This window comes from Canis lupus, chromosome 18, assembly GCF_048164855.1.
Source record: "Canis lupus baileyi chromosome 18, mCanLup2.hap1, whole genome shotgun sequence".
NCBI lineage: Eukaryota > Metazoa > Chordata > Mammalia > Carnivora > Canidae > Canis > Canis lupus.
The window spans coordinates 6788688-6811450 of NC_132855.1; the positions used below are offsets into that span (position 1 = coordinate 6788688).

Here is a 22763-nt window from a genome sequence, read left to right on the forward strand (position 1 = left end):
CGTAAAATACACATATATTTGTATATAAAGGTTATAAAGTTACTTTTTTTTTTAAAGACTCATTTATTTATTCATGAGAGACACAGACTGAGAGAGAGACAGACACAGACACAGGCAGAGGGAGAAGCAGGCTCAGAGGAGCCCGAGGTGGGACGCGATCCTGGGTCTTTAGGATCACGCCCTTGGCCGAGGGCGATGCTTAACCGCTGAGCCACCCAGGCTGCCCTAAAGTTACTTTCTTTATGCTTAAAGGGGGTTTGGGGGCTTCTGCATGTTAGAACTGCATCCAGTTCAATATTTGATAATAATCTATGACAAGTCATTTATAATCTATGTAAGATGTATATCCTTACTGCTATGTAATGTATATTCATACTTCCTTTTTCTGAAAACAAAATTGCTTTAAACGATTTTTACTCTTCCATTAAAATACCGGTATTCCATTAAAATGTGGCTCAGTGGTTTAGCGCCGCCTCCAGCCCAGGGTGTGATCCTGGAGTCCCCGATGGAGTCCCACATCGGGCTCCCTGCATGGAGCCTTCTTCTCCCTCTGCCTGTGTCTGTTCCTCCCCCCTCCCTCCCTCCCTCCCTCTCTCTCTCTCTCTCTCTCTCTCCGTCTCTCATGAATAAATAAATAAAATCTTTAAAAAATATATTTAAAATAATACTGATATTATTTCAGATGATCTATGTGTGTTCACTAGGTGTTTTACTGTATGTTGGCAAATTGAACTCCAATAAATATATATATATATATATATATATATATATATATATATATATATATATATATATATATACACACACACAAAAAAAGAAAAAAGAAATCTCAAATAATCCAAGACTAAAATCTCTGGGCAAAGTAAAAAATTTGGGTCTGTTTGTTCCAGAGGCTCAGAACAATGTAGAAATGTACAAATGCTTCCCAAATGTAACCTCTAAAAACCAAAGATAAAGCAGCTCTCAGGAAGACCTGAGGCTCTGGTATTTTACTTCTTCACTCATCAAAAAAACACAAACAAATCTACAAAACCCTCAAGCCTAATGACCTTCAAGAAGCATAGCAAAGCCAACCTGCTTTGCCTAATGTTCTAAGATAGATTAAAATCTCATTGTCCAAAAAAGGTTAAGATAACCAAAAGCATTTTTAACAGATGAATGAGCATATGCGTAAAGTTTCATAATTTGTAAGGCAGTAAAGTTATTATATAAGCACAGATCATTATAATCAAGTTTATAGAAATAAATACCTAAATCAATTTAATTTAATCAATTCGTTGTTACCGATAATTTGAAACGGGACACTTCTGAGTAAAATCTGAAAGGCATTCCTTCAAAGGGCTTCTTAGGCATTCTGAAGCTTGAGGTGCACTGAAATTCAAGAGTGATAAAAATGACATGACTCAACTAGTTCACAGGCTGGGGATAGACAGAGCGGGTTATACACATAGCCATGTGGAAAAATTCCAAATTTAGATAAATATACAATTGAATATGACTATGCAAATGAAAAGGTATGAAATCCAGTAATAGTTCCAGTATTATCTCAGTAAATCAGGGCTCTAAATAAATGGCAGAAGGAGCAGGAGAGGTGAGAGCAAGCTGATACTGGTGACCAGGACACATTACTTGAGTCCCCTCTATCTCTTCCGTTTGAGACAGAGGGGACTAAACCTACAGTTCCTTGTCCTAAAAACAGATTTTCAGATGACCTACCCTGAAGCATAGTGAACCCCTATCTCTTCAAACAGATGTTGAATTGTGTTCTTTTAACCAAGTATGCTCACACTAAAACCAAACACCGGCTTATGGAACTGGGAGCCAGACGGGCTTTTGGAGGTCTCAGATCAACCTGATAAGCCTGAATTCAGATGAACACCCTCAGCATCCAATATTCCCAAGAACAAGCCAAGGAGCGTAGGCATGAATGCTTCCAGGACGGGGACTTGCCTCAGTGCACCTCTCACTCTAGTTTTGGACTGCTTTGACAATTCAAAGACTTTCCTCACAGCTAAAATCTGCTTCCCTGTATTTTTCACTTATTCATCCTATTTTGCTATTTTGCTCTTTGCAATCGAAGTCTAATCTTCCTTCCACATGACAGTCTCTCACTAGAAAATACCTCATGCTCTTGTGTCTTTATCTTCTCTGTGCAAACACCCTCAATTCCTTCACTGGCTTTTGCAGGGCCTTTTTTTACATCCTGCTCACCCCTATGGGAAGGACAGTCTCCTTCCTATTGTCTAAAAAGCTGTTATGAAAGAGTTTTGTCGTACTGACTGTGAGAATCCAGGGAGGCCATATCCACAGCAGCTCTCTCACTTAGCAATTGACTAAGCCTATTACAAAAAGGAATTGAGGACTCTGACATCTTCCCTCTTTTTTAAATGATGTCACACACCCATCTTTAGTTTTTTTTTTTTTTTTTCATGATCACTATTGTAACGGCCATAATTCTAAAATTTTTCTGTAACCTCTCAGTTCTATCAGGTGCGGGTGGACCCTTAATTTGTTTCACTATTATGAAAATGAAGGCCAACGGAAATCAAAAGTGAACCAAAGGGGGTTGTTTCATCTATAAAGGCTTTTCAAAACTATGATTTGAGTCCAATCTTGATATAAGTCAGTGAGAGAGGATGAAGAAGAGCATGTCACATAGCAGTGAAACCAAAAATAAGATAATAAGAGAATGAGAACGTCATTGGAATTTAAATTTTAGACTTTAGAATGATGGACACGGATTATAAGGTCAGGGGATGTATCCTCTCCGGTCATTCTCCTAAAGGCCCAAACCAGAGCCACTCACAGAATTCGCTAACCTGGCTCCTTGCCTTCTGGATCATTTCTTTGAGACACTGCCTTCTTTGGATTCTCCTCTAAGACAAACAATCCATTCTGTCTCCACAATCTTTGTGATCTCGTTAACTTCTGCAGTGGTCCATGATGACCACCTCTAGGAGAAGGACTTGTATAGATCCATTACTCTAGACCCATGTGCTAATCTATAGATCGGAAAGTTCAACTCTACATGAATCGATCTTTAGCAACTCCAATTCAACATTTCCCAAAATTCATCACTTCTCTTCTGTCCCTGACGATTTCTCCAACTGTAGTCTACATCGTGGTCAGTGGTATTCACAGAATCATCTTTCAATTCTCTCTTTTCCCTGTCCCAACATAATCAATTATGGAAGTTACAACTTCCCAATTTCTCTCAGATGTATACTTTTTTTTTTTCCCTATGCCAACTACCGGTACCAATCCTTTACTCTTCCAACCAGAAATACTGAGTATGTTATTCCTTAGCTCAAGAAAGATTAAATTCATTTTGCACCTTGATGAAAAACTGGCATCTATTTTCACGTTGCATATATTTTAATGTGAGCTCCTACCCCATTCCCACGCTCCAGAATTTCATCAGTGAGAAATAAAGAGTAATAACCATACCCCTCAGAAAATGCATGTCACTTAAGTGATAGAAAAACTTAAGTCCAGAGTAGGTCCACATTCACAGAGTCCAAAAGATCAAGGGCTCATCCACCCTGGAAAAGAGTAGGAGGACTGTATCTCAGAGCAGAAGCCGGTTCCTTTGTACTGTGCCAGCTGCCTTCAGAGGGCCTGTCACATACTCAACCACAAACTGCTTTATTTTTAGTGCTCAACTCTGCATCATCCAAACCAAAAAGGCCTACAAACTGTATATTCTTCAGATGGGGTCACGAGCAGTCCAGCCCAGACAAAACGGACTTCTCTCTCACCATTCTGAGTTTCTCATTCAACCTCTGAATGTGTGTGCTGCACCAGTCGGCTGGCAACTGGCCATAAACTAATCTGTCACATGGTCCTTGTCGTAATCTTGAACTGATATTTAGACAAGGAATTAACATTTAATTTGGCACATTTATATCTCATCCTCTCTCTCACCTACTTCACATGAATTCCTTGTGGGCAAACCAGGCACTACACATTCTTAATCTTCACAGGACTTTGTACGTAGTAGGCACACACAAAAATATCTGTTAATAGTGTTTCTCTTCAAACTGTCCATAATGAAATCTACGTGCTGGTAAGAAAGTTAATGTCAGGCTTCACTCCTGAAACTACTAGGAAACTCAGGCATAAAAACACATGCATATGAATCATCTTACTTCAGATCATGTGGGTGTAAATCTGAAAACAGAAGTGGACTGCAAGTAGAAACCACAAACGAAATTAATGTTAAAATAACTCTGTGCATAGCTGCTACTTAGTGAACCCTAACTGATTAAATTAGAAACTTTAAATACAACTCAATTTCAAAAGCAAGGCTAAAAGCTTTCCTTCTTCAGAATTTGTATGCTGGTATGAAAAGAAGATACAAAAAGTGTAAATAACTTCAGGAAAGAAGGAGAGGAGGGAAGGGGAAAAGAGAGACACAAAGATAAAGAATACAGAGAGCGGCATCCAGACACAAAGATAAAGAATACAGAGAGCGGCATCCAAAGCACTGGTGCACAAATAACGTGTAAGATTCAGACAGCAGGAAGAATGGCAGCTCCCTTCCTCTACTGCAATGAATCAACAACACCCACCTATCCAAACATCTAGAGTCTAACCAGTGCAGCAGCACTCTTCCCATAATCAAAATCGATGATAAAGACCTTTAGAAACAGAAACATGAAAATCGCATCTCTCGCCTTTACATACACTAGAATAATTCCAATATCTCAGAAAGACAATTTGGTTGAATTGTTCTCCTTTGTGGGGTTATTGTATCATTCTAATTTTCCATTTGCAAATGGCTTAACTTTAGATTGTGTCAATTTATGCTTCCTTATTTTCCCCAAATCTTTTATTATCACAAAAATATAATGCTAGTAAAATAACTGCACACAGCTATTAGAACTTTCCATGAAATCACCTGAACAAGATCCAGGAAATAAGGTACAAAGAAACAGGAAAGGCTCTTACACACCCAAAAATTTCAATTTCTCCACTAGCCCTATAAAGGTCATTCAATTATATATAATATATATAATATTATAAATATCAATAGCATATTAATAATATACAATATATATTATGTATATGTATATAAAATTTATAATAAATCTATTTAAAAAAACAAACAAAAAATCCTTCTGTATTAACTAACCAAACAAGGCCAACAGGCATGGATGTTGCTGGCCAGAAACCTTGGCCTGCCAATTGCACTTCTGGTCTCTTGGGCTCCCCATGTACCCTAGAACACAAGATCAGTTAGAACAAACATACTTCCCCCACATGCGCTAACTTCCTCCCTTGTTCCCCACTGCTTCTACCCTGCCAACCTCCAACCCTACGCTAATTCCAAAAATTCATTCTATCAGCTTCTATTCTCAAGCTCCCTCATGCTCCTTGCTGAGAAAGGCAATCAACCATGCTGACCGTGTCCACTCAAAATTCATGCCATTCATTCTTAGTTAAGCCCCCAGTGTTACTGAGCAGCCCTTTTGTTTGCCCCGGATTGAATCCCTCTTGAATACTTCATTCTTTGAAATCTTTTCCACACATCTCAAATTTCTTGACTCATCCTAACCGCCCTCCCCCCCCAACCCTTACTCTCAGCAAATGTTACCATCTACTTTGCTGAGAAGATCCTGGCCTCCCACGATCTTTTTATATCAAATTTTCTCTGGATTATGGCTCATCATTTTCTCCCATGCCCATCTGAACAGGGAATATTCTCCATTTTCCTGATGGGTCTCTGTCCTGTTCTGTCCCAGAATTTGACTCTTTCAATTACACAGCCCCACCATACTACCACTGTACTGCATACCCTTGCATTCATTCAATCTCTCTATCCTCTGATCTCTTTCCATTAGCACATGGTGATCACGTTCAAAATGCACCCATCCAACCGAAGCCCTTTATACATCTTGCTTCTCCTTTACCAAACCAAAGCTTCTTTCATCTTCCACGACTACTAAACTTCTAATGCTTCTGTAACCAATCTTTCTGGACTCTTTCTGCATTCTTTTCCCTTCTCCTCCCTAAATGTGGTCGTGCCTCCAAATCTGCTCCTCAGTCCTCTCTCTCACTCTTGTCCTCATCCATCAGCTACCTGGTAGTGAACTCTGAGCCTGGGAGCCTGACCCTTACTACTCTCCTAGGCATGAGTTCTAATTTTCAGTGGCTTACTGGATTAAGTTCCAGGAACCAATATGAGCAAAAGATGATTCAACATCTCCTCCCTAGGTTTCCACTCAGGCTAAAAAGGCAAACCCATGGATGACCTGAAATTTCTACCTTTCCAGCATCTTCCATATTAAATATGTTGCCCACTCTATCAACTGAATTCAGTAACATTTAGACACCATGCTTTAGGAGATTCACAGATGACAAAAATCAAAGCACTCAAGGAGCTCTCACAGCTAAGTAGAACTCTATCCTACTTTTGCCATTGTTCTTAAATTCATTTTCTTAATTCCATTCTTACTGGTGCTGCCTTATGTCCTCTTTTGTCAGGTGACTGTAATAGCCCCCTGGATAATCACTACCTTCATTCTTGACCCTCCCATCAACAACATCCTTTGCACTGCCACCAGATTTATTTTCCTAAACTCACCAATTTGGTCCTGTCTTTCTCAAGAACTTTCAATAGTTCATCACTGTCAACAGAAAGGATATACAAACACCTCTGAGGAGAATTAGGGTCATCCTCAAAAATCACCTTAGTTTTTCTTTTCAACCTTATCTCACTCTTTGTTCCTTCATAAAGACCATCCAATAGGCTTACTGAAGTACTCAACATCCTGTAGTAATCCCCTCCAAGCTCTGCTTTTCTGGCATCCATCTCCACAGAGCTGAGTCCTACGATTATGCTTCTTCGTCAACTCAAATCAAAGTTTTCCTTGAGGTTTTCCCAAATGCCCCAGCTAGACATACTTTCTCTCTCCCATGTTCAGCCATTGCATTTTCTTTCTTTCTTTTTTAAAGATTTTATTTATTTATTCATGAGAGAGACACAGAGAGGCAGAGGCAGAGGGAGAAGCAGGCTCCCCGGGAGCCTGATGAAGGACTCAATTCTAGGACACCAGGATCATGACCTGAGCCAAAAGCAGACGCTCAACCACTGAGCCACCCAGGCATCCCTACCATTACACTTTCTTTGCACATCTATTAAAGCACTTATCAGTCTACCTTGCATTATGGTTACGGGTGAATGAACGTGTTGCCCCATCATTCTGCAAGACTCCGATTTCATTCAGTCTATTTCTCTCTGTATTTGTCACATTGCAAGGTTCAATTTATTACTGTTTCTAAGAGAAAGGATAATCAAGATCCCAAAACTCCACTTACAAGTGAACGCAAGTAATATGCAAATTATGCACTCTTTTCCTTATTATTCTACAATCCTGGGATTTCCAAAGAGAAGTGTAAGGTGGCAGGACGAGAATACCTACTGAGGTGGTGGAAGAAAATATTAAAATATCTATTTCACTCATTTTTATCCCATCCATTTACAATTCCTATTTAAGTATCTCTTTTCTAGTTCACAATAGATTTGTATTCTAGTACACAGAACTTTAGAAAGTTCTTTGGAGATAAATGCTCAGCATTATTTTTATTAATTGAGGTATGTAATAAAAATGCTGAAGAGCAGTAATACAGACTATATATGGGAGTGATAGGATTTAAAATTTGGAACTTGAAAAAGAGACTTTTTAAAAGTTTTCTGAAGCCTTTCTACTAAAAAAAGAGACTTATTAGAAATCTATCAATATAACTTGTCTTTCTACAGAAAAAAAGACTCTAAAACAATGATTCTCAACTAGAATACCTGGAGCCTGTAAAAATGCAGATTCTTGAGCCTTCCATCCAGAGGTTGATTCTTTAAATCTAGAGTGGGGCCCAAATGCCAGTTGTCTTGAGAAATTAGGAGAGCATGTGACATTCTAGGCCAGATAATTCTTTGTTGTAAGGTGCTGCTCTGTCTTGTGCATTGTAACACAGTTAGCATTATCCCTGGCTTCTACCCACCAGATCCCGGGAGGACCCGCTCCATTCACTGTATGTCTACTAAACATGTCTCCAGCTGTTGCCAAATGTCTCCTGGAGGGCACAATCACTGCCGACTGGAACCAGAGATAGAAGCTATCCAAAGATGACACACTTTGAGAAACGCCATCCTTAATCGGAAGGAAAAAACAGTATGATACAAGTAGAAGACTATGGGTATCACAAGCATACATTGCATAAATTGAAATAAACAGGCTTCCCATAAAGGAAATCTGATTAGCCACTATAAACTCCTGACAACTCAGCTAAGCTTCTAAGTCAAAGCTCTTCTTATGTAATTTCAACTCGAAGATTTTCTCCCTAGCTTCTATTTTAAATTATTTTTAATTAACTTCACTGGCATTTTGCATCCTGCTATGAAAAGTCTGCCTAATAGTCTCAGAGGACTCTCCCAAGAGAAAAGAGTGCATTAAATCACACATTATCACATTAAAGTATATTCCAGCACTCGCAGTCCAACAGACTAAGTCTTGGCAACTGCAATGGGGTGGGTGTGGGGCGGGGGGTGATGCAGGGACTGGAACAGGCTCAAGTGATTCACAGTATCCAAAGCCTATTATCTTCAATTCATCCATCCGTAGAAAACAGTTATATTGATTCTCTACTTCAACTACATTTATCACAGTGATAAATATTCCGCAATTTGTGGTTCTACCCCGATTTCTACTGACTGCATGAGACCTTGGCCAAGTCACTTAAATTCTTTGGATATCCTTTCTAAAGAGTGAGCCAGTTGGACCAAATTATTCCTAAAAATCCTAATTACAAGTCACAAGGGTATGAATGAAGCACTTAATTAAAAAGCCCTTTCCATTATATGGATTCTAGTAACTACTGCACAAAAAGGTAAGTACCTACATTTTCCATGTTGATAACACAATGAATTTTAGGATGATTAATCCAAAAAAAAAAAAAAAAAGGCAATTAGATGTACCACATACACAAGATCCACTCTCTTTTACAACGAAATTAAATTTGGTCCAAATCATCTACCCACTAGGACAATTATACAGGTACTCTGCATAATAGTTGTGAGTACGTGTTTATGTTCTATTTTCTGTAACAGAGATAGCAGATCAGCTGCCTAGAGGCCATTTCCAGCCTGAAAGTGTGGTTGCTTTGTTGGCTTGGACAAAAATTGTATTTAATCAATTGCCAACTTTTAGAGAGGGAGAGATGATACATAAAAATCTGTATTTCCAGTGTCTCTTGAAGTATTGGAAGATATTAGCCCAAATGGCAACAATGAGCTGGAGCTGAGCCGTACCGCCTCCTGGCCCATGAGCCTTCTCAAGGCTCGCAATCCCTGCTGCTCCCCTATCTTCTGACATCTGTCCTGGTTCCTGCTTATAGCCTGAAGCATATGAGCTTCTATCCTTGCTCTGTAACAATTTTCGAAATACACAGAAAATATTTTTAATGCTTTCAAAGCAATAGAATTTTCCTTGCAGAATCACAAGAAAAGGGTAGAAATTTTAAAGAGAGAGAAGTATGCTATTAATAAGGAAAACCTTCCTAACTCTGAATGTTGATGAGTAAGAGTTACACTGTAGGTTTCTAACAACCATCTGAAAGACTGGATTCTAGATTTGATGGTGAGTTCACTAGAGACCCCTTAAAACGTCTTTTAACTTTAACATTGTATGCCCTTAGTTAGCAGGATGGATAGCTCATCATAATGCAGTAATATATGTACGGATTTTATCTTGTCATCTGTGTATCTTTGCTTATAAGGTAAGACTTGACCTTGTATGTCCCCTTCATGAAAAGATATTTTCTGCTAATTTTCATAAAACGCTCCATTTTTCTCACTGATTTTAATATATGAAATTTTTAAATTAACTTTCAATTAACTAAGCAGCCACATTGTACCAGAAAATGATTAAACCATTCTTCTGAAAGGATGATAAAAGAATCCAAGGACAGAAGGAAGAGGATAAAAGAACTCAAGAGCTTGAGAGTAGAATGCTCTGTGAGCAAAGCTCCTTTATTTGCTAATGTCTTTACCAATAAAACCAACCTACCCATGGAAGGCTGCATCTTGAATCTTGTACCCTACCCACTGAGTCCAAGATTTTTTGTCTTTCAATTACACCTTATGAAATCTGCTTGAGACAGTATTCAACAAGATTCTGAGGAGTTTCCTTTTTAAAAAAATCAACTTTATATTATACTTAGACTTAAGTTGATGCCTATTCAAAAGATGTGAGTCAAAGATGAATAAAAAAAGCACTATATAACTATGTTGTTGAGGATCGGCCAATAGTTAGGTACAATATAACCCAAGAGTTTTCACACTGATAATGTAGGTGTCCCTATGTCGTCAGCTCGACCTCAGAACATTCTAGATTTCATAAGGTCTGATCATGTGGTATTTTACAGCAATGCATCTGCACAGGTACATTAAGTACCACTGCAAATTCTGACCTTAAAGATGCATTGTTAAAGTTGGACACTGTAGATAATCACTCTGTCAAATCTGTTTTTGTAGTGTATTTGATATGGATTTTGACATAAGCATTGTTTAACAATAGTGATTAACAGTGCAAGTGTGAACATAAACATCAATGAGTTGGTAAACCTATGAAGGAGCATGCCTAACAGGGAAATGACCCTGTTGGCAATACAACGTGCAGAACATGGGCTGCTTCTGGGAAAATATGTTTATTATTCTAGCTCTCTGATGCACTCTATTTTCTCTTTAGAAAAAAATGACTCACTGTTTAGAAGCAAAAAAAAAACAATACAAAACAACAACAACAACAAAAAAACAAAGCAATGATAAAACATAATTCAATTTAACAGCCCGGAATGCCAGAACATTTTAATTTAGCCATGGATGTTTTCTGCTTTCACCTTTTCTGAGTTCAACATTAACTTCTTCTTTTCCATTTTTTGCTGCCTTAAGACAAAAACAAAACCAAACCGAAAACAATCCCAAGGAGCTGACTACATTATTGTCAAAGAAAAAGAAAAGCTATGAGATATGCTTAAAATCAAGAGTATAAAGCAGGCTGCTGAGACCTGGAAAATTATTTAGCTTATATCAGTGTCAGAACTTTTTTTAAAAATCAGAGCCACCCTTAGAGGAAAATACATCAGAAGAGTAAGGCCCTGTTCACTGTGGCTGCAGAAAACCTAAAGTATGTTACCTTCCAGAGAGGAAAAAAAAAAAAAGAGGGCTATTGCCTGACTTGTTTATAAGCTTACTAGGGAAGTTTCCCAGGAACAAGATGATTTTCTTTATAGGTCGCCTGTGTTTACACTCTGGAAGAACACAAAGGAGTTAATTCATTCTTGGGAGGTGTTTCTTTTAAAGCATGTTTTTTATTTCAAAACGAAAACAGTCCGTGAGACACAGGGTGAGCCTCCGCAGAGCAACGGGCCACAGGAACCTGTGAGACCCCCGAGGTGCGGGGCGGCCCGCGAGACACGGCCGGAGGAGCGGGAGCGCGCGGCTTGCGAGCGCGGCAGCGGCGGGCGCGGGGCCGCGGGCCCAGGCCCGGAGGGAGGCGCCGCCGACCCCACACTTGGGAGTCTCAGGCCCCAAGACGCAGAGGCTTAGGAGAGAGGCCACCGCGTCCTCCAGGCTCCCCCCGCCCCCCGCAGCCCAAGCAAGGCGGGGTGGAGGGACCGGCCGATCCCGCCCTCTTACCGGCTGCGGGTCCCGGGCGGGAGACCTAGAGAACTTGCTGGAGTCACGCTAAGTGCGCAGAAGTCCCCAGCTCGGGGCAGCCCGGCCCCGGCCCCCGCCCCCCGCCCCCCTCCCCCGCCGGGACGCACGGCGACCCCGCGGCTTGCAGCGCAAGCGGGCCCGCACTCACCCTGGGCTGGGGCGCCCTGCCGGCCGCCGCCCGCCTCGGCCCCGCGCTGGGGCCCGGGAGCGAGCGCCGCGCCCGCGCCGGACATGGGCCGCTGCACGCGCCGGGCTCCGCGCCCCGGGCGGCCGGGAAGGCTCCTAGGCGCTGGCCGCCGACAGCCGACTGCTCCGGGCGGGGGGAGAGGGAGAGAAGTGTTTGTAGAGCGCGGCTCACACCCCCGCACGCCCGCCCCTCCGCCGCCTCCCCCAAACCCCACCCCGGACAAGTTTTGATTTGAAACTGCGCCCCCCCGCCCCGCACGCTGCCAGGGGCGGGGGGCCCGGCTCCGCCAGCCCGCGCCGGGCGCCCCAAGCCCTGCTCCTCCCCCCGCGGCGGGCCGCCACCTACCTCGGCATCCCCCCCAGCTCTCTCGGAGCCCCTTCTCCTCCTCCTCCTCCTCCTCCTCCTCTTCCGCCCGGAAAGTTAGCGGCGCGGCGGCGGCATCTCGCCCCTGCGGCCCGGTGGCCCGGCGGCCGCCCCTGCGCGGCGCTCCCCGCCTCCCTCCGGCTCGGCCCCGACACTGCAGCGCCCGCCCCCCCGCCCCCGGCTCCCCGGCCCCCGCCCCCCTCCGCGGCCCGCTCGGTCCGGCCCGCTCCCGGCTCCCGGCTCCCGGCTCCCCGCTGCCCGCCGAGGGGCGCGTCCCCTCTCGGCCTCCTTTCCCCTCCGCCCCCCTCCGCTCCTCAAACACTTCTCCCTCGGTGGCTCTTTTTCATCACATCCGGATCGGGAGGCCTCGAACTCCTGGCGGGCGGCCCGAGGCAGGGGGCGGTGCGACGCGGGCTCGCTGCAGCCCCGCGCTGCCCGGGTCAGGAGGCCGGAGGCCGGGGCGGGGGCTAAGGAGGGACTCGGCTGGGCCCGGCCAGGCTCACCCATCCCCTCTCCCCACGGCCTGCCCCAGACCTGCTGAAGATCGGGGAACTCCCTGACACCGGGAGAGGAGACCTTTGGGCTGGGCAATGCGAAACCCATAAAAGTACAAGTAACAGATCGAACCTTACTGGTGGGCTAGGACAGCAAAAGCGTGGTTTGGAAAACTTGACCCCCTCGCGGAGTGCTTCAACTCTTAATCTATGCCCCTGAAGTTACCTTTAGTCTCTTTTTCAAGTCTCTATTCCGGTCAAACAGGATCCTTAGATCTGGAAAACCTGTTGCACTTGCTTGAATCAACTGCAGGCATCTGGGCAGACAAGTTGAGGAAGCCCTGGCCCAGGGCCCCCAAGCCAGGCCTACTGCAAGCTGGTCGGCTTCTGTGGCAAGATAAACTTGTGGTCGGAAGCAGCAAGCCCACTAACTCTCAGACGTTCTGATTGTAGCTTAATCGGATGAGCCTAGAAGAACAAGTACAAAGTAATTTGCAGATATAAAATACTTGAATAATATATTCAAATAACTTTTGCTCTTTTTTCCCCCACTGTCAGTGAAATGCAGAATTCATTTGTAAAAGGGTAGAACAAACTCACTCTCTGACTCTCTAGGACAAGAGAGGAATGGCGGTCATGTTATCAAAATGGAAAAAAAAATGTCCACTGGATAGATACATCTTTCTAGGTGTATCATGAATCGTATCCCAGGGACTTCTCCAAAAAACCAATTGGAACTGATTCTAATTAATTGAGAAGGTCTGTTTCTTAGCTTTAGAGTCCGTGCAACCAAACTTACTTTCAATTAAACCTGAAAAAGACAGACTTTGAAGTTTCTGATGACAGTTATTAAGACCATACTCACCAAAAGACAAATGACATTTTCCCTAATGACCTATGACTAACACATTTTGTTTTCTTCTGTTTGTTTTTAGTTTAGAAGCTGCAGATATGGTATGCATAAAAGTGCTTTAACTTTCCTGAAAACTTGTACAGGGGCCTGGACTCTGGAATCATGCCGATCAGTTCTGAAAACTGCACTGCCGTTAGAAAATGAACATTTACGAAGCATCACTGTGTACCGCAGCGTTATCTGCAATCAAAAGAACACCATAGGAAGTAACCACTCTGAAAGATTTTCATCCTTTTCATACTATTTCCTTGACTCTTATTTTTTATCCCCTCACAAAGATGTTAAAGTCCATGAATATCAGTAAGTTACTCCCCTCTTATAGAAAGTCATAGTCAATACGTATTTGGTAATTTCACGTAGAGTACTCAATGTTGCGCACACGGTAGATGATTCAATCAGTACTCCTTGAATTTAAATATCTTACTTTTTAGTGGAGAAGGAATGAAATTTAAATAAAAATATTAGGAATAAGTGAGAGGCTGTGTTACAGAATCATGAGGATGATCAAATGCTGTATCTTGTTCAGCTGTGTGACTTTGGGCACCTTAGTCAAACTATCTATGCCTTGGTTGCCTCATAAAGTAAGGATTGTAAGAGAATCGCCTCACAGAGTCCCATGGGGACAGTAAGATAATTATAAAAATAATTATAAAATAATTAAAATAGAAAAAATATAAAAAGATAATTCTCCCATACCACTTGGAAGAATGGCAGATATGAGGACAGGTACGTACTCAAAAGTGTTAACTGTTATTATACAGCAGAAGCATTTCGATGGATTACACTGAGCATGGCATGATGACTAGATCACAAGGGCCACATCTGAATACCAGGTAACCGTGCAGGCACTTTACACAAACTTTCTCAACGAATTCTTACATCAGCTCTACCACTAACTTGCCAGGATTACAATGTTAGAATTTAGAACTCAAATCTATCAAAGTATAAGGCACACCATCTTGCTTCTGTAGGTAAATTCAGGTTATACCTTTGCAAGGTGTAAAGGTGGTATCTGATAGACCAGAAATTGTGGGCTCCTAAGTGTTCTCCAAGCTGCCCATTTACCCCATCCCTTGATGTGTTTGTTGAGTCTGACTAATCCCTTAGCTGGGTTACTGATGAGCAGCACTCTGTGCTCTCATTCTCTCATTCTTGTATTCAACAAATATGTATGGAGGCGTACGGCAGCACTGTTGTGGGTGCTGGGGACATAGTTACGAAGATGATAAATGTGCCCACTGCCTTCATGGTGTTCGCAGTCTAGAAGGAAATACAGATACACAACCACTCAACAAGAGTTGCTGAGTGGCATGGCAAGGGAAGTTCTGGGATGCTAGGATAGTAACCTAGAAGGGAGGTGGAGTCTGCTCTAGGAGTCAAGGGAAAGCTCCTGGAAAAAAATTATGTCTCTGCTGAGACCAGAAGGAGAGAGTGAAAAGAGGAGAAACAGACTGCTCCAGGTAGAAGGAGCCATGTGGGGAGGCCGAATGATGGGGATGGAGCTCTAGAAAAAAGGGGGTCTTACTAGCCTTGAACAAGGAGGATATATTACCCAAATTTCAGTTTATAATAGCCACTCTGGCATAACGTGTAAAGCAATGGAAGCTCTGAGACCAGAGCTCGGGAGTCCAATAAGCAAGCAAGGGATGATGCTGGCAGTGGGAATGAAACCAAACAGAGGTCAAAGGTGGGGAGCTAGGGGAATCAAAGGGGACTTCCAGGTTTCTGCATCTAGGTGGAGGGTGGTAATACTACCCATGGAGATGGAAAACATTTAGGAGAAGCAGGGTTGGGAAAAGCTGCTGAATTAATCATGAAGATGATGTAGTGTCTGAGGTGCCTGCCTGCGACACTAATTGGAAGCATCCAGAATGTTGCTGGATGGGTGTTTGGAATATAAGCACATAGATGATATTTCACTGGCTAGAAGTTATGAGCCCCCAAGATGAACATGTACTGTAAGAGCAGGAGGCCTAAGACACAGCTAGGCCCTGAAACTCAATACAAAGGTGTCCTCACTGGCCCCTCTTCCTTTCTCCATGCCCTTCCCAATGTCCTAATACTGTTATCTCTCTGGCTTAAGACTACCATTACTTAGTTACTACTGCTGCCAGTGCCCCACCCACCATCCCAGAAACCCATGGGTATCACACCACGGGCTTTGTTAAACCAGATTTTGCAACACCTCATACTATTGTGAACTGGATGGGTGGAAACCGTCCCTGGGACCAGCCTTCCATTGCAATTAAATGCTCCAGTCTTGGCTCAAAGCCCTTTACCACTGAAATCCCTATGTGTATTACAACCATTTCTGCCTAGTGATATACATACTAGTGATGATATAATGTGAATACATTGTGAGAGAAGTCTGACGTGAGCCAAGCAGATAAAATGAATTAAATGAGTTTATAAAGCATCCTTATGGACTAATCTTCATCGTTCATTCAACATTCATCAAACATTTATTGTGCACCTACAATATACTAGGCCACATGTTAGGTACAGGAGCTAAAAATTTTGATTTGAGGTCTTGAAAAGCAGCTCAATTAGTTTTCACTTGGGCCGAGGCTTATTGGCATAGCTAAAGTCAAAGTTAATATCCTCACACAGTTTTTTTTTTTTTTTTTAAGATTTTATTTACTTATTTATGAGAGACACAGAGGGAGGAGGGGGGGAGAGAGAGAGAGAGAGGCAGAGACACAGGCAGAAACAGGCTCCATGCAGGAAACCTGATGGGTGACTTGATCCTGAGACTCCGGGATCACGCCCTGAGCCAAAGACAGATACTCAACTGCTGAGCCACCCAGGCGTTCCCTCTCACACAGTTATTTAAACCAGAGTTCTACAAGCAGGCTGTGTAATCGTGCAAGCATCCCAGGTGGTACACAAAACAATTCTCTGGAATGTGAGAAAATATTTAACATGAGCATTTTAATTTTTTATTTTATTATTTGTAATTATATAATGTATATAACAGTACAAAAGCACTTGTGTATCATTTATAAATATACACTAGGGGTTCATACTAAAATATATTCTATCATTTGCTTTGTTAAAAAAAAAAAAAGGTTTAAATGCTTTATATCATTTAAGGTGTATTCATTCAGTCATTCCCAGATTGTACCAAGATTAGTTTTTCTAGAAAACACCAACCTACCTCATTTATGTGGAAGTGTGACTTTAGCAAGCCCAAAACCCAGGTCACAGAAACTAGGAAATAACCCTAAGACTCTAAAAACCAAAAATAACCTTTATGACCTTCACATCATGCCAACACAATGGCCATCGACGTTCTCAAATCCTACTCATTTGTGTGTGTGTGTGAACACACACCTCTAAACAAACTTTATTGTTTTAGCTCACAAAAAATTTAGGGCGCAGGGGCTTTGAGAAAAAGACATTAGCTAAGGGAGCTATTAGGTCAGAAAAAATGACAGCAGAAGAAATGGCAGATGACAGATAGGGAAGATACAGGAAAATAAACACGTCATAACGGTGCCTTTGTGAATTCAGCCCAGTGAAACAGTGAATGTTCCTAACGAGGGTCTAGGTCATTAAAAAAGATTCTGCTACATTAGTACTGCATTCTGTTTCTTAGGGAAGCAGGTCAGTGTTTTTGCATTTCAGGAAAAAATCTTACCAAAAAATGTTCACATAAAAAATTGTTGCTACTTGAAAGAATATCTTTCACAGAATTACATTTTTATAGCTGCAAGGGAAATGAGCAACCGTGATTCTAGGCCAATTTGTTTTAACTGTGTTTCTCCACCTCCTAGTGCTTTCTCGAAGAGGAGAGGTCAAGTGGACAGGTTTCTGGAATCCCATTTCTTACTTCAAATAGAGCACTTTCCTCTTTTTAACACATCAGTCCGTCCCTTCAAATTTTTTAAATGAGAAAACCCATCCATTTTTTTAACATTTGAAAGCCACCATCTTGCCCAGCTCCTTCATTTAACATGCAAAGAGACATAAAGAAAAGTTCATGAAGCTCAACAAATGTATACAGAGTATTTACTGTGTGTCAAACGGCGTGTCGCACACTTTGTCTATTCAAAAACAGAGCGAACAGTAGGAGCTCCTGGTGTGTAGTGCCAGGGGGAGGGGCAGGGAGCAGGGGGGACAGGGACAGTCAAATAAGGAATAATTGTACTACACGAACACGAAGAAAAGCAGCACCGAATTGCTCAGCCGTACCGTAGGTGGGGACAGTCAGGGGATGTTTCAGAGTAATGACAATATCGAACCGAGTATTGCCGATGAGTAAAAGTTTGCCTGCCGAGGAGCTCAGGGAATTCCAGAAAGAAGGGGTAACGCATGCAAACGCACAAGGGTGGGAAAGCCCCGCAGGAGTTATATGACTTGGCAAAGGTTGCCAGTGGGTTTGCTACAGGGCTGGCACTACAGAGTGGAAGCTTCTTGACATCCAGGCTTCCTGTTCCAGTCATCCAGCTAAGTCAGGTAAATGAATTCATCCTTTTTAAGTGATGGTGAAGAAAGGGCATCACCTGATCTTATATTTAGGAATTTCAAAGATTTTCTGTTGTAAATATGTGACCAAAGAACTGGGCACAGGATCTCGTGTTGCTGGAGGAGTCTGACATGTCCTTCCTTCCCCGCCAAGCCCTTGGTTAGTGTCCCTTCCAGTTGGCTGACTGCTCTGGCCCGGGGCTCTGGCCTTCGGGGTATTTCCTTGCTGTCACTGTACTTTTCTGCTTGTGTTTTGAAGGAAGGCAGGGAGACAGTAAGCCACACAGTGGCACATGTCAGATAAGAACAGGGTGGGTGAGGACAGAAATGGAAATGGGCACATCAGACGCAAGAGACAATAAGACTTTTTCTTGGTAGACAGAAAGCAAACCTGGATATACCAGGTACTGTGGAAAAGTAATGAATAAAAGCGGCCCCTGAAAATGATCACTGATCTGCTAAAACTGACCATCATGACAGAGACGTTTGGAAGATGATCCTGAGACTTCTAATAGACTATGGAAAAAAGGCAAGATTTTCTTGAATCCCCTCCTGCCTTCCATTACTTTCATCTCTCCTACTTAAGCAGCCTCTGCACCCCAGGCACTTGGAGTCCCATACTATTCTCCTGCTACCCCAGGGGCCCAACATTAGTCTCTGTGCAAATAATGTGCCAGAGTTTAAAGGAAAGAATTAATGTATGAAACACAAAGATATAAATAGCTCATCGTCTTCCTAATTCTAGGAATTAGGAATTCTAATTCTAGGAGTCTTGTGCTTATGTTCGTAGTACCCCAAAAATGTACCCAGGCCCATAAGGGGGCATAGATTATTTACTGCCAATTATTTTGGTGGCTGGAGTCGGAATCAACCTGTATAGCCATCTCTGGGAGAGCAGGATGGGGTGAATGCAGAGCATGGGGTATTGTGTAACTAGTAGGAGACAGATTATATGCACATGATAGCAAAATAAATAAATAAATAAATAATCTTTAAAACACTGTATTTAGTGAAAAGAGTAAGAAACAATATAATTTTAGCACAGCATCAATTAATGATTAAAAATATGTGCACCCAAAACAACACAATTTATAAGACTACACACAAGCAAAAGGACTTACATAAACATTTTACAATGGTAATCTATGGGAGGAAGGAAAAGAGTGAACAGGAATAAAAAAAAAAACATATATATATGCCAACAAGCGTATGTGCAAGAAATGGGACTTGCACAGACCAGTAATGATAATGTTCCATGTAACAAGGTACTGATTAACCCACTTCTTTCGGAGGTTCAAAACAATGACAACAACTACGCAGAGAAGAAGGAGGAAAAGAAGGAGAAGGGCGGTGGTGGGGGAGAGGGGGGAAGCATGGAGAGGTCAGAGAGGACGATGATGATAATGACTCATCTGAATTTGTATTTGGTAGATTATCACACGCCGGGCAATAAAATGAGAAGAAATGAGGATGTCGTCACATATATACTGGGGGAGGGGTATCTAAAATCACTACAGATACGATTACCTAATTTATCTGTGTTAGAGGTCAGCAGCCAGAATACTATGGTTACCACAGCCAACCTATACAAAGGTATGTCTTCTTTTCTCACTCTCTATAAATAAATACATTAATAAGTATTTAAAATGAAGAGATCATCCTGGATTATCCCGATAGGCTTTCATTTCAATGCCAGGTATGAAGGTGTTTTTTACATGTCACCTTGACTGAGTCATGGAATGCCCAGAGAGATGATTGAATGCTATTTCTAGGTATCCCTGAGCCTCTAGACAAAGTGCAGCCCTGTCAACAATTCCCCCTCTATAAATAAGCAGATAAAATTTGAGAGAGGTTAAATAGAGAACACTTACGTACCGGTTAGGTCCTGGCAGTACAGAATTCTTTTCTTCGAATGCAAGATGCTAAACAGTGGGAGATAATGGAAAGTGAAGCCTTCATAAAGTTTGAGAGACCTGGGGCAGGTAGACATTCACCACGTAGACACACGCAGAAATACGTAAGGACAGAGATTGGTTAGTGAAGAAGACAAAGGGGTGCCTTGGGAATGTGCAAGAGCAGCCCGGAATTAGAGACCAAGTCCCCTCTAAAAGAGAAAGGACAGATAAAGAAGAGATTAAAATATGTGATTTGTGGTAAGTAGTAGGAACTGGGGCCTGGGATAGGGCACGAGGGGTGGCATCAAACCCTGTGTGGAGAGAACAATTTGAAGAATGATATGGGTTTGGAGGAGAGCTTGCTTAAAGAGGATTCAACCAGAGGAGAAGGTAGGAAGGAGGAAGGTACAGTGAGAGCAGTCAGAGAATTCCAAGCCCTGCACCTGTTCTTTTGCACTTCTTAGGACAGGTGGGCCTAGTGCAAAACAGGACCTCGTTTTACAGTCCAGAAACTTTCAATTCATCTCAGAATCCTATCAGAGGGATTTCTAGCCTAAGTTTTTAAAAATTTTATGAATTTTTAAAATTTTAATTTCAGTATAGTTAATTAACAGTTTTATGTTAGTTTTAGACTAAGTTTTTTTTAAACTCTCTAATAATGAGAATGTTCAATTTTCCCCAGTGATCAGACATCAATCCTACTGAGGTATGGATGTTATTGGCCACATTGTACTGGCAAAAATCTACCTGACAGTGGTAGGAAAAAAAAAAAAGTTTGGAAGGCTCGTTTGTATTTACAGCAAAAACTGCACCACTGATACCACCGAGAGAATTATTGTTGCCCTATGATGTTGCTGGAGTAGGACATCGGTTAGAGTTGGGGTCATTTATCTCTTAATCCTACAGTCTTCATTTTTTAATCTCTAAAGAACAGAGAATCTCTCCTGCGTCTCTTTGTAATGAAGAAGGGGGTATTTGGAAAGCCCATTATCCAGTAATTTCTTAAACAAGAGAGAAGGAAAGGTACAATTACAAAGTTATTTCAAAATAAAAGGAGATCTCTAAGTCACATAAAACCATCAATGGCAAGATGATAAGAAGGATAAGGTTGAAACAAACCTTTACAAAATGAAACCATGACATTTAAAATTGCTAGAATGCCTTTGGAATATTCTCTTTGGTCTGTACTGAGACCCAGGGCACTCGCTTTTCCGATACTAGCTGACAGACATGGTGGTGATCATTCAGCATTAGAGACACTACACCTGTTTCCTACAGGATGTGCATACCTTCACAACCAGAAGGAAGTAACTTCTTAGGACCATCTAGAATTTTTTTTTTCCTGCTAAATCAATTTTTGGAGAGGGTTTAGGATTTTCTTAGCATAGCTTTTAAAAAATCTTTTCTAAAATTGAATGTAGTGATCCTTTGGTGGCTCACTGGTTGAGCCTCTGCCTTCGGCTCAGGGCGTGATCCTGGGATCCATGGAGTCCTGCATGGGTCTCCCTGCTGAGAGCCTGCTTCTCCCTCTGCCTCTGTCTCTGCTTCTCTCTCTTTCTGTGTCTCTCATTAATAAATAAATCTTTAAAAATAAATAAATAAAATAAAATGGAATGTAATTCACAAAGTAACCATAACTGCATTAAAAGCAAGGTTACGTAAGATTAAGCTATGATTCTGATTTTTAGTTTAGCATAACAAACATAAATCACTCTTGTCTTTGGCTCTGCTAAACTCATGCTTTCCAACACTCAATGGCTCTTAAGGGGCCACACCTGTCCCCTAGCCCCTCAAGCCAGAGTAGACAATGGGCCAAGGGGAAAAGAAGACTTCTGAGAACTTGAAACTTTAATCCAAGAGAAAGATGAAAACCGTTGTAAAACAGTCAGCAGTTTGAAATATTTCCCTAGTGGCCTTTGACCCAGGGCAACAGATACATTAAAAAATTGTACATTTTAAGTGAGATGAAATGAAAGAAAACCATTTTTTTTTTTTAGTCTCTAATAAGCTCAACATCATTCCTTTTTTTGTTGTTGTTAAAATTCCTCCAAGTCATAACCTCTACTTGTAAGAATCGTGCTTCTAGGATTATGGATGATGATCACAATTAATAAAAACTTTTACTGGGGATCCCTGGGTGGCTCAGCGGTTTAGCGCCTGCCTTTTGCCTGGGGTGTGATCCTGGAGTCCCGGGATAGAGTCCCACGTCGGGTTCCGGGCATGGAGCCTGTTTTTCCCTCCTCCTGTGTCTCTGCCTCTCTCTCTCTCTCTCTCTCTCTGTCTATCATAAATAAATAAAAAATAAATCTTTAAAAAAAATAAAAATAAATAAAAATTTTAAAAAATAAAAATAAAAAACTTTTACCCATGTGTATGTAATTTATTGTATTCAGTAGCAGCCCAACGGTAACTTCAAACTATTGAATAAAAGAGAACAGTTTCTTTTCACATTAGAAGTATTTTCAAATCATTTTGTTTCCCTATTTTAAGTGTGTAATAATAGTACTATACTTGATGAATTTTAAAATATCAATATTTTAGACAGCCAACTTTTTTTCATGGTGAAGGATTCTAATACATTGGCTTATTATTATTATTATCATATTTTAAATTTAAATTTTAGGTAGTTAACATGCAGTGCAATATTGGTCTCTGGAACAGAATTCAGTAATTCATTACTTATATACAACACCCAGTGTTCATCATACCAAGCGCCTTCCTTAAATAC

The 22763-nt window shown here is 41.6% G+C and overlaps 1 protein-coding gene across 11 annotated transcripts in view; it reads right to left on the reverse strand.

The window, feature by feature from the left end:
- The window catches only part of MDFIC (MyoD family inhibitor domain containing), a 291638-nt gene that overhangs the window by 91661 nt on the left and 177214 nt on the right, over window positions 1-22763 (reverse strand). For 2 of the 11 annotated variants that reach the window (XR_012010594.1, XM_072783403.1), the window contains exon 1: window positions 11865-12014. Coding sequence is in view for 7 of the 11 variants with exons in the window: in XM_072783403.1 (XP_072639504.1) it covers window positions 11865-11949 (85 nt within the window). In the remaining 4 variants the exon portion in view is untranslated. The other 9 variants (XM_072783398.1, XM_072783396.1, XM_072783405.1 and 6 more) reach the window with 7 other exon arrangements.